We start from the raw sequence: 17,279 nt of genomic DNA, 5'->3' as shown, positions 1-17,279 counted from the left end.
TATGAAAAAAACTAAATACAGAAAATAAAAAACAGCTGTGACACCAAACGATGTAGCAAGTCAACTTATCAAAAATGGAAAACCAACATACAGAGAAAAGGGCAAACTTAAGGAAATGAAAAAGATCGCCCAAGGAAGTGAACAGGAAGTAGACCCTTTCTGCATCGAAGAAATGGAATCAGCTCTTGAGCACTCCAAACCCGGTAAAGCGGCTGGTCTAGATGACATCACTGCAGAAACGATAAAGCATTTCGGTCCTCAACAAAAACCTGGTTACTGACGCTTATGAACAACTGTGTTGAATCGTGCACAATACCAAAGCTTTGGCGACAAGCAAGAGTGATAGCTCTACTTAAACCTGGAAAAGACCCAAATAGCAGCAAGAGCCAGAGACCAATATCCCTCCTCTGCACACTGTACAAAGGGAGCGTTCACATATTACGTCATCAAAAATTTGCCCTTTTTAGACCCCCTCCCCCAAGTCATCACTTGTCATCATTGACCTGATCCCCCCCCCCCCCCCCCCCTCCCCCAACAGATGATGACGTCATCTAATTTAATAAAAACTAAAAGATAACTTTAATTCACAATATTTATTATTCATTTTTCAAACCATAAACATTGATTATCAACGTTTGATAAAACACATTCAGACATTTTATTAATTTCAGAAACTGTTGATAATTTATGTTTTACGATACAATGGGGACATAAAATTTAAATTTGCAAAGATAAAATCTAACAAACATTATTTAAATTAGGCTACTTGGTGCAGGTGCTATTAAAAAAATTTCAGAAAGTGTAATTTAAAATAGTATAGGAGGCAAATTATTTTATAGCATATTAGTCTTTTAGTGGAATGAATTTCTGTTTCAATTTCCAAACATAAAATTAATTGATACTATTACTCATTCTTCAGATGAAAACTCCAAAATATATTTAATAAACTAGACACAACCAAATCAAATGATTGATGAAGAAAACTTTTCAGAATCAAAACTGAATGGTAGCAAGCAGTTTGAGCAGTTCAATCGGTTTTGATGATTCCATCATTTAATCAATTTTTCACCTTTTTGCTAATTTATTTGGAATGCCATTTTTGAAGCTCTCGCATTTAATAAAATAGGCCTAATTTGCCTATGTTGTGATGACATCATCTTGGGTCTGACCCCCCCCCCCCCCTCCCCCATGTCAACATTTGGTAGACCCCCCCCCCCTCCCCCCCTAGCTGATGACGTAATATGTGAACGCTCCCAAAGTATATACTAGCCAGGATTTCCCAAACAGTAGAAGAACATCTGTCACCTGACCAAGCTGGTTTCTGCCCTGTTCTGAACTTGACACATACATCGAAGATGACTATGAGAACAACAGATTACAGGGGCTGTGTTCGTGGACCTGGCAGCTGCCTATGTCACAGTAAATCACAGGAAACTGCTCCTTAAGGCTGCAAGGGTAACTTGTAACACAAAAGTAGTTGCAATAATAAAATCCCTTATGTCAAACCATCGCTTTTTATTGTGGAAATGGATGGGAAGAAAAGAAATGGAGATCACAAAAGAATGGACTTCCTCAAGGATCGGTACTTGCACCTATCCTTTTCAACATTTATACCAACGACCAACCTGAATTTGAGAACATCCGGAGTTTTCTATATGCTGATGATCTGTGTCTTGCATCCAGGGCCTTTGATTTTAAAACCATTGAGGAGAGATTAACAGACGCCCTGAAGACACTCTCTGAGTATTTTTTAAAGAATAGCAAAAAGTTCTAGAATTACAATTAAAGCAAGACAAAGTAAGACAAAGGGGAACTGGGAACAAATAGGGATCAGATGTAGATTCCAAGAGCATACCACCAATGTACTTAGTTTGAGATCACCTATTAGTCTCATCTGGACACAAACACAGGATCCAACAAAGAGGAACACACTCAAATGTTTACATTATAAATTCAAAATAACAAATATAATAATACATAATGGAGAGATGATTTACAAGGAAGAAAATATCATCCCCCAAATCAATAACTATGCATTTGACTGTTTCCCTCCCAGGCAGGACTCCGGCCAGGGTCAGGACAAAACCAAGTAATCTCATTCCAAGACAAAGACAGAAAGCATGTTGGAAAACAGACATAAGGGGATAGAAGACACAGTATGTACCTCCCTGCCCACTATGGGAGGTAAGGAACCCCACCCAGATAGTGCTCGTATTACTGTCACTTCATCAACGTAATTCTGCTATATTACTCCCAGGATATGAGAAGATGACACAATACTTTGGACTTGGGTAAAATAAGTCAAGTCCTATTTAAAATCTGTTTTTGGCAGTTTAAAATTCATAAATAAAAAGAGAAAAAAAGTCAAATGTTCTTCTTTTCTTTATTGTTTCCTTATAAAAAGCAAGATATTGCCATTTAACTAAGAACATTCAATTCTAATGACAACTGTTAAAACGGAAATCAATATATATCATATTTTACTATAGTTTTCTTTGAGATATATTCTTTACTTTTTCAAATAGCATTAGTGGCAGTTTTGTACCGTTAACTTTGAAAGAAAAATGAAAAAAAAAAAAATAACAACAAAACAACAAACAAAAACATGACTTTAAAATGAAAATAAAAAGATCAGTTTTGTTTTGTAAAAAGATAAACTTATAGGTAAAATCAATATTTGTACAGACTTATGTACAGTGAACAATAAATGATTATAAAAATAAATTTGCATCTCTTTTACCATTTATATAAATTTGCACGTTATATTTAAAAAGACGAGTGAGAAAGTGAGTAAGTGATAGAGAAAGGGGGAGGTGGGGGAAGAGAGAGAAAGAGAGTGAAGAGAGAGAGAGGGGGGGGTGAGAGGAGGAGGAGAGGAGATTGAGAGAAGAAAAAAGAATAGCATGTAATTCACAATATAACTTGGTATTGGTGACACTGAAAATAATAGGTAATATTTGTCAACAGTAAGAAATTTTACAAATAATCTGAATTTAAAGTTGTGGAAAACTTTTCCAGCCAGTCTCACAAATAACCATCCAATACGAGCTTTCAAAAAACGAAAGAAATGAAGAAGAAAAAAAAGAAATGACATGATGTGTTGATGGATTGAAACAAGAACGTTAGTCATGTTTTGTTATTTGTTTTTAAGGGTTTTATGGCGCTTGCAAGACATTTATTTAGGTTATAACAGCGCCAGTAAAAAGGAAGAAAATGGGATAGTCAAATTTTAGAATTACAATTAAAGCACCCAAGAAAAGGTAAGACAAGGGGGAACTGTGAACAAACTGTTTTTTTGTTTTTAAGGGTTTTACGGCACTTGCAACACATTAAAGTCATATCAACGCCAGTAAAAAGGAAGAAAATTTGATAGTAAAATGTTCTAGAATTACAATTAAATCACCCAAGAAAAAATAGGACAAAGGAGAATTGGAACAAATAGGGAACAGATGTAGATTCCAAGAGCACACTATCGAAGTACTTAGTTTGAGATCACTAAAAGTCTTATCCAGTCAAAAGCACAGGTCCCCACAAAGATGAATACACTCACATATTTACAAATCATATAAAATATGTAAACAAAACATAATATATTACATAACAGAGAGATGATTCACAAGGAAAAAAATATTATCTCCCAAAACTAACTATACATTTGACTGTTTTCCTCTAACCAAGGGTATCCGTTCAGGGCCATTCCAAGACAAAGACAGAAAACTAGTTGGAAAACAGATATAGGTGGAAAGAAGACACAGTAAGTGCCTCCCTGCCCACTATGGGAGGTAAGGAACCGCACCCAGGTGAACAAATTGGAATCAGATGTAGATTCCAAGAGCATACCGTCAATGTACTTAGTCTGAGATCACCTAATAAGTCTCATTCGGACACACTTACATTTCATTATACATTAAAAATAACAAATTTAACAGAGAGATGATTTACAAGGAAAAAAATATGTTCCAAAACAATAACTATGCATGTGACTGTTTCCCTCCCAGCCAAGGACTCCGGCCATGGTCAGGACAAAACCAAGTAATCTCATACCAAGGCAAAGATAGAAAGCAAATTGGAAAACAGATATAAGGGGATAGAAGACACCGAGGTTGGGAACCCCTTCCAGGAACGTTATTCAAATTCAATACAAAATAGATAGTTTGTTTTTAAGGGTTTTACGGTGCTTGCAACACATTTAGGTTATATCAGCGCCAGTAAAAAGGAAGAAAATGGGATAGTAAAAAGTTCTAGAATTACAATTGAAGCATCCAAGAGAAAGTAAGACATAGGGGAACTGGGAACAAATAGGGATCAGATGTAGATTCCAAGAGCATACCACCAATGTACTTAGTTTGAGATCACCTATAAGTCTCATCCGGACACAAGAACAAAATCCAACAAAGAGGAACACACTCAAATGCTTACATTATACATTAAAAAATAACAAATATACTAATACATAACAGAGAGATGATTTACAAGGAAAAAAATATCATCTCCCAAAACAATAACTATGCATTTGACTGTTTCCCTCCCAGCCAGGACTCCGACCAGGGCCAGGAAAAAAACTAAGTAATCTCATTCCAAGACAAAGACAGAAAGCATGTTGGAAAACAGATATAAGGGGATAGAAGACACAGTGTGTACCTCCCTGCCCGCTATGGGAGGTCAGGATCCCCACCCAGACAAAATAGATAGATAGAAATGGTCACATATTTATGATGACTGTGGTGATCATAACGAAAGCTTTTAAGTAAATATTATTAATCACGTGAGAAGAGATTATTACTACATGAATAAAATCGAAAATTTATGTTGATATTTTTATGGTGGGAATCATGATGATTTTTTACAATTTAATCTTCACCTCATTATTATCATGTTTAGTGAGATCTTAGTGTATTTATTTTTATTTATTAATTTACGTTGCAATAGCGCTATGTGAAATTCAGTATATTTATTATTCATGCAGGCAATAAGTTTTCATGGAGTTTAACTATTGTAATTAATGACAGACAACAGACAATTTTTAAATATCAAGCATATAAAATAATGAAAGATTTCAGATTTCATTGGGTTGTTTTGTTGGTATTCACCCTCCTTTCTTATTTTTGCTTATATAACATATAAAAGAATATGAACATGTGTGATTATGAAGCATTCAAATATACAGAAAACGAATTATCGTGATATATAATTGTTTGACGTGATATAGTTGGAAGATTTTATCAACTCCATTGATTAAGCAGTTTAAAGCCTTTAACAACAAATCTAACAATTTGCATCATACAAACAAATTCTATTCATTTAAAGAATCAAAACAAAAATTAAAGTACTGAGGACTCAACAGATAGAACAAAATTACACCACAATGCTGCAATTAGACTAAATCAACAATGATAAATGACTGAACATTAATTGTATGACCATATATAACAAAAACAAAACAAAATAAAAATGTATATTAATGATGAACATAAAACCAAGCATTGTGCTTTTATAAAATCAACAACAAAATTTATATAATGATAATTTGCATATAAGCATGTAAAACCTAGTGAGTAGCATAGAAGAAATAGCGATCGAAAACAGAAAGTGGTGATATTAATAATAATAATAATAAAAATAATAATAATAATAATGATAATAATAATAATAATAATAATAATAATAATAATAATAATAATAATAATAATAATAATAATAAAAGTAATAATAATAATAATAATAATAATACTAATAATATAATAATTAATAATACTAATTAATAATATAATAATAATAATAATAATAATAATAATAATGACATCATTGAGGAAAATCACTTAAGCACCTTTATTTATAACAATGATTACAACATTCCTGGCATCAAGGACAAACTAAATGTCTCCATTTGTGTCAATAAATAAATTGTAGTTTCGTTTGGATCGATCAGCACAGCATGCATGCATCACAACTTGAGAATTTGCTCAATATCCTAAACCCTGTTCTTTTTTTGACACATTTCAGTCATTTCAGCGCCAGTAAAAGGAAGAAAATGGAATAGTCAAAATATTCTAGATTTACAATCAAAGCACCCAAGAAAAAGTAAGAAAAAGTGTTGTTGGTTCAAATAGGGAACAGGCGTAGATTCCAAGATAAGAGCATACTGTCAATGTAATTAGAGATCACCTTAAAGTTTGTTTGTTTGTTTTTAAGGGTTTTACGGCGCTTGCAACACATTTAGGTTATATCAGCGCCTTAAAGTTTCATCCAGACACCAGCAAGGATCCCACAAAAAGGAATACACTCAAATGTTTACAAATCAAAACTGCACACAACAGAGAGATTGATTTACAAGCTGTAACTATATATTCGACTGTTTCTCTTCGCAGCCAAGGACTCCAGCCAGGGTCAGCAAAACTCAGTAATCTCATTCCAAGACAAAGACCAAAAGCAATTGGAAAACTGATATAGGGGTATAGAAGACACAGCAAGTACCTCCCTGCCCACTATGAAAGGTCATGTTTTTTTGTTTTTAAGGGTTTTACAGCGCTTGCAACACATTTAGGTTATATCAGCGCCAGTAAAAAGGAAGAAAATGGGATAGTAAAAAGTTCTAGAATTACAAATAAAGCACACAAGAAAAAGTAAGACATAGGGGAACTGGGAACAAATAGGGATCAGATGTAGATTCCAAGAGCACACTATCAAAGTACTTAGTTTGAGACCACCTATTAGTCTCATTCGGACACAAGCACAAAATCCAACAAAGAGAAATACACTCAAATGTTTACATTATAAATTCAAAATAAATATAATAATACATAACAGAGAGATGATTAACAAGGAAAAAAATATCATCTCCCAAAACAATAACTATGCATTTGACTGTTTCCCTCCCATAAAGGACTCCGGCCAGGGCCAGGACAAAACCAAGTAATCTCATGCCAAGACAAAGACAGAAAGCAAGTTGGACAATAGATATAAGGGGATAGAAGACACAGTATGTACACCCCCTGCCCACTATGGGAGGTCAGGATCCCCACCCAGTGAAAGGTCAAGAACCCCACTCTGAATCCTAAACCCTCATAAAATCATCTCCAACTGAGAACAATTTTAATCTATCCATTCAACTATAATGTTAAAGATTAATGTCCCTTAGAAAATTGGTAATGATTAAGTTCAAGAGTTTAAACGATCTGGCTTTCCATTGCACAACAGAATTCCAATACAAATGAAAATCATTTTTCAAAACATAAGTGGATGCAAAGAGGGCATCCAATATTCGTATCTATATTGTTCTTATCTAAGATGATGTAGGCAAATATGATTTCTAAATTTTTTGAGAACCCATTTGATTTTTAAAAAATTTATTTTGGGATTCCATACAAATTATTTTTGCTGATTGTGACTAATGTATTGATAAGATAAACATTCAACGAAAATTTTAGGGGAATAATACTTTATAGAAATACGTCGGTAAACTAAATATAACAGTGATATTACCAACTGATCTGGTGGAACAATGAGTAAAATTGACCAACACCAATGAAGAAATCTCAACCATCTAAATAACTAATCATCATCATCATCATCATCATCATCATCATGATAATAATTAATAATAATAATAATAATAATAATAATAATAATAATAATAATAATAATAATAATAATAATAATAATAATAATAATAATAAATAATTTTTTAAAAGAGGGGTACAATTTTTTTCTAAATTATTATTTTTTTTTTTTAAAGTTTGAGAAAAGAAGGAAATTGAAATATAAGACCTTTAAGACAATCATAAAGTTGAAGTACATTAACAAATTAGGGTGCATGAAAAAAAAAATCATCATAAACACTCTTGAAATATAATAAAACGTTATCACTACAAAATAATGGCCCAAAAAAAAATAATAAATAAATAAAAGTTTTGTAACTTGAAATTGAAATAATATCTGTGACAACGAACACATTTGAAAAGGGAAAAAGCTCCCATCACATTTCATAATTATTGAACTAATTATCGGTATTGTATGATCATAAAGTTTAAATCAACATTCATTCACTTTAAAAAAACATATTACAAGTAAAATTTTACAAGTCATGACTGTTCTTTCAGTTAAAAAAAAAAAGTCTTTAAACTGTGAACTGTTTTAGATTTGAGTTTTACAACATGAGTGGCACTCAGCACCAAAAAAATAGATGGGATAGCCAAAAAATTAAAAATCTGTACTTGTTTGTTTCTCTTTAAGGATTTTAAACGGCTTGTAACATTTGCATTTCAGCGATAGTAACAAGGAAGATGAGGGAAAGGTCCCAGATCTGAAGTTAAAGCACTGAAGAAAAAATAAGACAAATGGACTGGTTCAAATAGGAAACAGAAGATACCATGAGCATTTTTGACATTACCTAAAGTCCCATCCAGGCACATGTACAGGATCCCAAGATAAAGGATACACTTCAATTTTTATAAAGTATAGATTCAAAACGAAAAACTAAAATAGTACATAACAGAGAGATGATTTACAAAGACAAAATTATCATCTCTTAAAAAAAGGAACCAAACATTCAACTGCCTCCCTCTCAGCGCAGGGCAAAGGATCCCTGCCAGGACAAGGAAATAAATGAGAAATGACAAACCAGAACAAAGACGAGAGCAATGTGGAAAGGAAAAATAAATAGTCATAGAGAGGGATAGAAGACAGCAATAGTGACCGAAATCTGAACGTATGTTGTTTTTTTTTAAAGGGTTTTACGGCGCTATCAACACATTAAGGTCATATCAGCGCCAGTAAAAAGGAAGAAAATGGGATAGTAAAAAGTTCTAGAATTACAATAAAGCATCCAAGAAAAGGGAAGACAAAGGGGAATTGGTTCAAATAAGAGACTCTATCAAAGTACTTAGTTTGAGATCACTAAAAGTCTCATCCAGACACAAGCACAGGTCCCCGCTAAGAGGAACACACTCAAATGTTTGACAAATCATATATAATATAAAGGTAGCATAATACAGTGCATAACAGAGAGATGATTTACAATGAAAAAAATATCATCTCCCAAAACTAACTATACATTCGACTGTTTCCCTCTCAGCCAGGGCATCTGGCCAGGACCAGGTCAAAACCAAGTAATCTCATTCCAAGACAAAGACAGAAAGCATGTTGGAAAACAGATATAAGGGGATAGAAGACACAGGATGTACCCCCCTGCCCACTATGGGAGAAATCTGAACTTACACAATGAGCGAGAGCACAAAAGATCTTTAAGAGAAATTTATCCTCCCATTAAAAAATTTCACCCGTACACAAGCATCGGATCCCTACCAAAGGGATTCACTCAAATGGTTACAACTAGCGATATACAGTAAAGAGATGATTTATAAGAAAAAATTATCTTAAGAAGAGAGGAATCCAAGCTGCTCAGCAAAAGGCCCTGAGTAATTAGGGCTGTGCTAAACCAAATGATCTCAATCCGGAACAAGAACATAAAGCCACATAGAGGAAACAGCATTGGGGATAGAGGAAGAAATTTTTAAAAAATTTATCTATATATATTCTCCCCTCCCTCAGCAAAAGGTCAAACATTAACTCTCTCCCCTCCCCCTTAAAGACTTCCGCCTACTACAAACTGTACAATATAACAACCAAACATTAATATTGGCTAAGTTTACAAATCTGGAAATTCTCTCCAAAGGGAAGCCATTACTATTGTTGTCCATTTCATGTATATATCTATAAAGCATAGGGGGATAAACTCCAGCTCCATGGCCCTAATGGCTCTGAAGGACTATTACTTTACAAAATCTAGATTACAGATGGGATACTTTTTCAAATATGAATTTATCATGAGCATCATACTCTAATCAAAGATTCTGCAGAGGTTCGTGAAATAACGAAAATTGACTACTATTGCTGATCTAACAAAGACTACCTTTAATTGGTCTTGAAAATCTAAAAAATAATGAAGAAAAACAGGCTTCCTTAGTCTTGTAAAACAACCACATTTGTGTGAACAGAAAGTTTTGATGCTTTAAAATTAAATTTGCAGAGCGATGATTTGTAACTATATTTGGAGCTGTTCGTTTAAGGTTACATTTGAGACCAAAAAGAAAAAAAAAAACAACAAAAAACAAAGGGAGACTATTTCAAGTAACAAAACAAGAAGTTCCAAAAGCAATCAGTTGTGAGTAAGTCTAGTCCAAGACTGCTTTACTAAGTCCCATCCAGATACAATCACATAATTTATATAAAAAGGGATACATTTAAAGGTAAACCTTTTAAGAACAAGTATAAATATAATGGATCGATGGATAGGGAGAAAAAAAAACACGTTCATTCCCGACAAAGAAAAATCTGTCTCCATTTTCTCCATTTTAGTAAATAATTTAAGGAAGGTCCCCGCAGCAAAAACCAAAGGGTCTCTTTCCAGTACAAGGATTTAAAGCAGCAAGAAGGCCATCAGAGATAGAAAAGATAGGCTGATAAATAAACCCACCTCCCTTCTTTGCCCATGGCCAGAAAGACGAGAAAAGAGTTTATGCCTTACACTAAGAGGACTTACATCCACTGCTAGACGAAATGTACAAATTGCAAAGGAATTAAAGAAATAACTCTACAAGTATAGAAGTAATGCATTAAAACAAAGATCGCATTGATAGCAAGAGAAAGTGAAAAAAAGGATGTGATAGAGAGAAAGAGAGAGAAAGAGAGAGAGAGAGAGAGAGAGAGAGAGAGAGAAGAGAGAAAGAGAGAAAGAGAGAAGAGAGAGAGAGAGAGAGAGAGAGAGAGAGAGAGAGAGGAGAGAGAGAGAGAGAGAGAGAGAGAGAGAGAGAGAGAGAGAGATTGTTTGTTTTTTTTGGCTTTTTTTAGGGTTTTACGGCGCTTGCAACACATTAAGGTTATATCAGCGCCAGTAAAAAGGAAGAAAATGGGATAGTAAAAAGTTATAGAATTACAATTAAAGCACCCAAGAGAAAGTAAGACAAAGGGGAATGGGAACAAATAGGGATCAGATGTAGATTACAAGAGCATACCATCAAAGTACTTAGTTTGAGATCACCTCTAAGTCTCATCCAGACACAAGCACAAAATCCAACAAAGAGGAATACACTCAAATGCTTACATTATACATAAAAAATAACAAATATATTAATACATAACAGAGAGATGTTTGTTTTTAAGGGTTTTACAGCGCTTTTTTTTTGTTTGTTTGTTGCTTTAGGTCTCTTCCAACACAATTGAGGTTATATGAGAGACCGCTGAAACAAAAAAACAAGCAATCTAACAAAAATAGTACAAATGTAAATCAAAATCATAACCTAAAGATATCATAAGCTAAATTATAAATAACCAAGAACAAACAGGCAGAAGATTTACAGAAAAAAAAATATCCCCTGTCAAAAATACAATCACAAACCAAAGAAGCAGGATAGGCTAGTAAAGAGAAGAAGAAATGACATCACTATCGGATCGTACACCCATGCGAACATCATAGGTATATGATTCAAGGGTGATGCTCCCATCCAACCACCCGCTTTACGGCACTTGCAACACATTTAGGTTATATCAGCGCCAGTAAAAAGGAAGAAAATGGGATGGTAAAAAGTTCTAGAATTACAATTGAAGCATCCAAGAGAAAGTAAGAAAAAAGGGAACTGGGAACAAATAGGGATTAGATGTAGATTCCAAGAGAATACCACCAATGTACTTAGTTTGAGATCACCTATAAGTCTCATCCAGACACAAGAACAAAATCCAACAAAGAGGAACACACTCAAATGCTTACATTATACATTAAAAATAACAAATATAATAATACATAACAGAGAGATGATTTACAAGGAAAAAAATATCATCTCCCAAAACAATAACTATGCATTTGACTGTTTCCCTCCCAGACAGGACTCCGACAAGGGCCAGGATAAAACCAAGTAACCTCATTCCAAGACAAAGACAGAAAGCATGTTGGAAAACAGATATAAGGGGATAGAGGACACATTATGGACCCCTGCCCGCTATGGGAGGTCAGGATCCCCACCCACAGAGAGAGAGAGAGAGAGAGAGAGAGAGAGAGAGAGAGAGAGAGAGAGAGAGAGAGAGAGAGAGAGAGAGAGGGGAGAGAGAGAGAGAGAGAGAGAGAGAGAGAGAGAGAGAGAGAGAGAGAGAGAGAGAGAGAGAGAGAGAGAGAGAGAGAGAGAGAGAGAGAGTCACAACATGATAAAAACTAAAAAAGCACTATTTACTACTACACGGCATTCATTGGACCAAGAAATATTATCTCTAAGGCCTCTGGATTAGCGACAACAATGGCAACAACATTAATGGATGCAGATCTATTCATAAGGTATTACAAGACTTTTAAAAATATGTGTTGCATTCAAATCATTAAAATATATAGTGTCCAACAACTTTCAACTTTTTATCTTTCTTCATCACATGAAAACAATACAAATACATTCAGAAAGATCAAATAAAATAATTATATTTTTAATGGAACAAATACTGATTGCATCAAAATCCATATTTGTGTGGGTATATATAAAAGCCGATATCTGGTTCTAAGTACAACTAACAATCAATAATTCGACAACAAAAAAAAAAAAAAAAAAAAAAAAGAATGGTCAAATAAAACATGATTTAATTACATATTATTGTGGCAAAAAATTAAAATAAGCCTTACTGGGAACATAAAAACACGCTGTTGCTGCTGGCGGGGACAATGGAAGAATATGCAAAATAACACAGTCTGCCTGTATGATATATATAATATTTTCACTTTTAAATTGTCCAACTGTCCAATTCTTAACAATGCTTTGGGTTTATATATGATAAAAGATTATCTAGAGGAGACTGTTTACATTAAATTTCAACAATCCGAATTTCATATTATATAGGTTCATAAAAAGAAATAAAAAATAATCATATAACATTTTGTTCCTTTTAAAAACCTCTTATTTATATATACATGATAAAATGAACATTGGAAAAAAAAGAAAAAAACAATATAAGAGCAAAGAAAGCAATCATCAATATATCTTCATATTTACACAGTTTTTATGTGAATTATTAATATACCAACCAAATAAAACTATTTACATTGGGTTTCAGGTTGGTTTTGTAAACAGCCATTCATAATGCATTTACTATCACTACAACTACATAGTTATATATCTTCTCTCTCCTTCTCACAGCAATGTTGAAAAATAAATTCAATGCCATTTTAGAGTGGCTCTCAGAGAGAAAAACCAATGCATCTGAGATTTAAAGATACTTATATTATACAAATAGTCAATACTCAGTGAGTAGTATATTTTGCTGATGTAAAATGAGGAAAAAGTATGAACAAGATAGGTCAGAAATGCTGAAATCAGTTAAAATTTATATATGTACAACTGAAGATGAGGTTTCTATTATTATAGTTGCTAGTTGCTGCCAACATGACTTTCGCATTCAATATACCTCTCACCCTGAGGAAGATGGAGAGGGTCCTTGATGAAAATATCCAGGGCTAGGTGTGGAAGAGGCAGATGGTGATGGATGGTGGTGATAGGTTTGTTGTTGTTGTTGTTGTTGTTGTGTATTCATTGAAGGACTGGATGGCAGGATGGATGGTGATTGATTTATTTGTGGACCAGAAGGTGACCTGACCACTGGTTGGTTAAAATTATTGTTAGTGTTCATTATGGTGGCTGGGGATGAAAGTGATCGGTTACTATTATTGGCAGTTACTGTTTGATTGGCAGGCCTGTTGACAGGAGTTGCACTTTGAGGGGAGGAACTTGTTTGTTGAAGACGTGTAGAGTTAGTGTATGAAGGATTGCTGAAGCTTTGATGGCCTGTATGTTGATGCATACTCGGTGATTGAATTCTTGGAGACTGTTGAAGTGGCTGTGGTTGTTGCTGTTGTGATTCATCACCATGTTGAGGACTGCGATAAAACTCATTGTAAGAAGCTGGGTAAGGTGGTGGGGGTTTGGATTGGTTAGGATTATATGGAGGAGGGGGTGTGAATTGTTGTTGCAAATTATGTTGGCCAGAAGCTGATTGGTGCTGCTGCTGCTGTTGATGTTGTGGTTGTGATTGTTGTTGTGAAGGCTGTGGATGATGGTGAAGCTGCTTCTGAAGCTGTTGATGTTGCTGTTGCAAGCCTGGTGATTGTCGGAACTGATGATGATATTGTTGTTGCTGTTGTTGTGATACTCCTTGGTGATGATGGGGATTGTGATATGGCGATGGAACTTGTTGCTGTTGGAGTTGTTGCCGTTGCTGCTGCGTGGTCTGAACTGGTGTGACTCCTTGTGCAGTGGTTCCTGAGAATGATGACTGTGGGATGTTATACTGTTCCTGCTGCTGCTGCCTTGTGGCATGAGGAAGCTGCTGATGATGATGATGTTGCTGTTGTTGTAGCTGATGTTGAACAGGCTGAGAGTAGCTGTTAGGACTAGAGTTTGCTGATGATGATGGTCCGTACATACCAAACTGCTGGGAAGGACTGTAATTTTGAGGAGGGTGAGGCATATGTTGTTTTTGTTGATGTTGTTGTTGTTGCTGTTGATGGTGTTGTTGCTGCTGCTGATGCTGTGGCTTTCTTGGATTGACAAGAGTAGCCATTGGAGGTGGTGGGCCAGGACTTGCAAATAGGCGACCATCATCCAAGTTGCTACCACTAGCACTACTGTAAAGCTGATTGGGACTGCCTACAGGGAAGTTTGGTTCATGAGTAGGAGATTTCATTGCATTCGGGTTGTGAGGGACATGAGGAGTATGTGGTGTCGGGAACCGCTGTTGAGGGTTAGGGTGTTGGTGAGGTGATGATTGTGATGGATACTTGTTGTGTTGGGAGATTCCAGCAGTGACTTGGTTTGCAGGATAGCACACATTTGGAGACATCATTGGGCCATCTGTCCCTGAAGAGGAGCCATAATGAGTAGGAGAAGGAGAGTAAAATGATGGGCTTGACTGGTCTCGAAAATTTGTGGTTGACGACTGGTGCTGACCAACATTGCCCATCATGCCAGAAGACAAATCTTGCTGTTGCTGCTCTGAACTAGGTCTTCTATTATCCCAAGAAATCCCAGATCCTGAATGAGTTTGAGGCCAAGTAGGGGGTCTCATTCCACTTTTACCACCACCTCCACTAGCAAGCGGATCAAAAGCTTGCTGCTGACTAAAGTTGGATGATTCCAAACTTCTTCTCCGCATCATAGAGTCTTGTCCAGGCATATTACTACTACTACTTCTACTACTGCTATCTTTCTGTGCAAAGTTCACATTTCCAGAACCCACATTTTCAGAAACAGACGAGTGTGGCATACCACTTATATCAGAAGTTGAAGAAGCAGAACTATCTTCCTTTCGTTTACTTTCAGGTCCAACTCCCTCCGATGCAGCACGCTTTTTTCTTTTAATAGGTTGTTGCACAAGTCCTTCATTGTAACATTTTTCTGGAGGGAATGGCACTGTTTCACCTCTTTTCGCATGTCCTTTCTTGTGAGCTTGATAAGAACCTTGGTGAGCAAAGGTATACTTACATATTTCACATGTGTATGGCCGCTCACCAGTGTGGGTTCTTTCATGTGATCTCAGTTCTTGTCCGGTAATAAACCCTTTCCCGCAATAGTTACATACCTTATCCTTCACACTCCTATGTCGTTTCATGTGTAGAAAGTAAGAACACTTTGATGCTAGAACACTAGAACAAAGAGAGCATGGATATTTCTCCTTAGTAGGTGAAGGATTGGATGTTGACTCTGCAGTTACAGCAACATTTTTTGTTGTATCACTTTCCTTATCACCACCTATTTCTCCCATAGCACCTTGGGCACTCTCCATTTGTTCTTCAACTCTATCTGTTGTTGCAGCACTAAGTTCTTTGTTATCTGCTGTTTCAATTACATTATTACTGGGGTTTATCTCTGTGATTTGTTTACTCCTGTCACTACTTTGACTTTCAGTTTTATTGTCTTGATTATCTGGTTTAATATTGGAAGACAATGATACATTTGTCACACAAGAATCTGAGGTAGAAGCAGAGATAAGTGCAGATACAGCCATGTTAGTTGAAGGCAGGGAGACAGCAGCCATAGCCGCTTCATTCATAACAACATCACCACTATCTGCCATATTTGCCCTTTGATCATTGCAATCCATTTCAACTTTTTCCTCCACTTTAACTTGCTCAATTTTATGTCTTTCACCAGCATCAACTGAACTACTATCTTTCTCAACAATTACTTTTTTTTCATCTACTTCCTCTTCTTCGCTTTCCTCATCATACTCATCATCAGAACTGTATGCATCCAGCTTGGACAACTCATAAGTGATTCCATTTATATTTTTACCAGCCTCCAGTTTTTTCTTAGCCTTCATCCTCCTGACCCTCTCCACCTGTCTTTGTGTCTTCCTCTTAATTCTCATATTGATGGGATTTGGACTCTCTGGCATTAACTCATACACTAAACCATCCTTTGTGTATTTCCTGTCAACAGATCTTTTCCTTTGCTTCTTTTTCCCGTCTTTTGTTTCATCTTTTGATTCAATCTGTGAGTCTGATTCAGCTGATGACAGGGGTATTGCAGATTTTTCAACTGGGAGACTATCCAATGAGTCACCTTGTTCCGGTTTTGGTATTTGCTCTGATTCTTCTTTTATCTTCTCTGAAATAAGAAATAGAAAGTCATAAAAAAATGTTACACAGAACCAGGCTATGAATGTAGAACTCTTCATACCTATGCTTCGGATAAAGATTTATCAATGATAATAAAGATATGTCATAAAACAAAAATATTAAATAAACACTCCCTCAACAAGATAGGATACCAACTAGACATTCTTTGAAGGAATATAGATAATCTTAAACATCAAGTGTCAACATGTGGAACCACCCGTACTGTATCAAGTGACAAGTGAGCAAATTGTCAAAGGAAAAACAACGAAAGGGCCTGAAGTGGGGCTTCAAATCAAGACCCCAAGAGTTTCAGTAGATTTCGTCAATGTGTTATTTATCTAGAAATTTCCACTGGTACATATCAATGTTTCCAATATTGTTGAATTTCAGATTGCATTAATTCAATTAAATGATTTAAACAAAATAAGTCAGTATTATGATACAAATGACCATCATTCATAAGAGATGAAAAAAAAAACACAAGTAGGACGGTTAGCCAATCCTGAACAACGTTAGGGCTAAAGATCAATTTTGTAAAAAGATATTAAATGGAAACCAAAAAACTCATACCAAATACAGTCAATTAAAATATATACCAAGTTAGTCTAGACAGCTTAATTGCATAAGTAGAAGA

The 17,279-nt window shown here is 35.2% G+C and overlaps 1 protein-coding gene across 2 annotated transcripts in view; it reads right to left on the bottom strand.

Annotated features, from left to right (window-relative positions):
• Positions 1-5,782: 5,782 nt before the first annotated feature.
• The window catches only part of LOC144970775 (uncharacterized), a 29,739-nt gene continuing 18,242 nt past the window's right edge, over positions 5,783-17,279 (bottom strand). For both annotated transcript variants that reach the window (XM_078910783.1, XM_078910784.1), the window contains exon 6: positions 5,783-16,634. In XM_078910783.1, coding sequence (XP_078766909.1) covers positions 13,441-16,634 — 3,194 coding nt within the window. In that variant the 3' untranslated portion in view covers positions 5,783-13,440. The remainder of the gene's footprint in view (positions 16,635-17,279) is intronic.

Source organism: Berghia stephanieae, chromosome 4, assembly GCF_034508935.2.
Source record: "Berghia stephanieae isolate SIO BIC M18660-M18661 chromosome 4, UCSD_Bste_1.3, whole genome shotgun sequence".
In the NCBI taxonomy this organism is placed as follows: Eukaryota; Metazoa; Mollusca; class Gastropoda; order Nudibranchia; family Aeolidiidae; genus Berghia; species Berghia stephanieae.
This window is presented reverse-complemented; position numbering and strand designations above follow the sequence as displayed.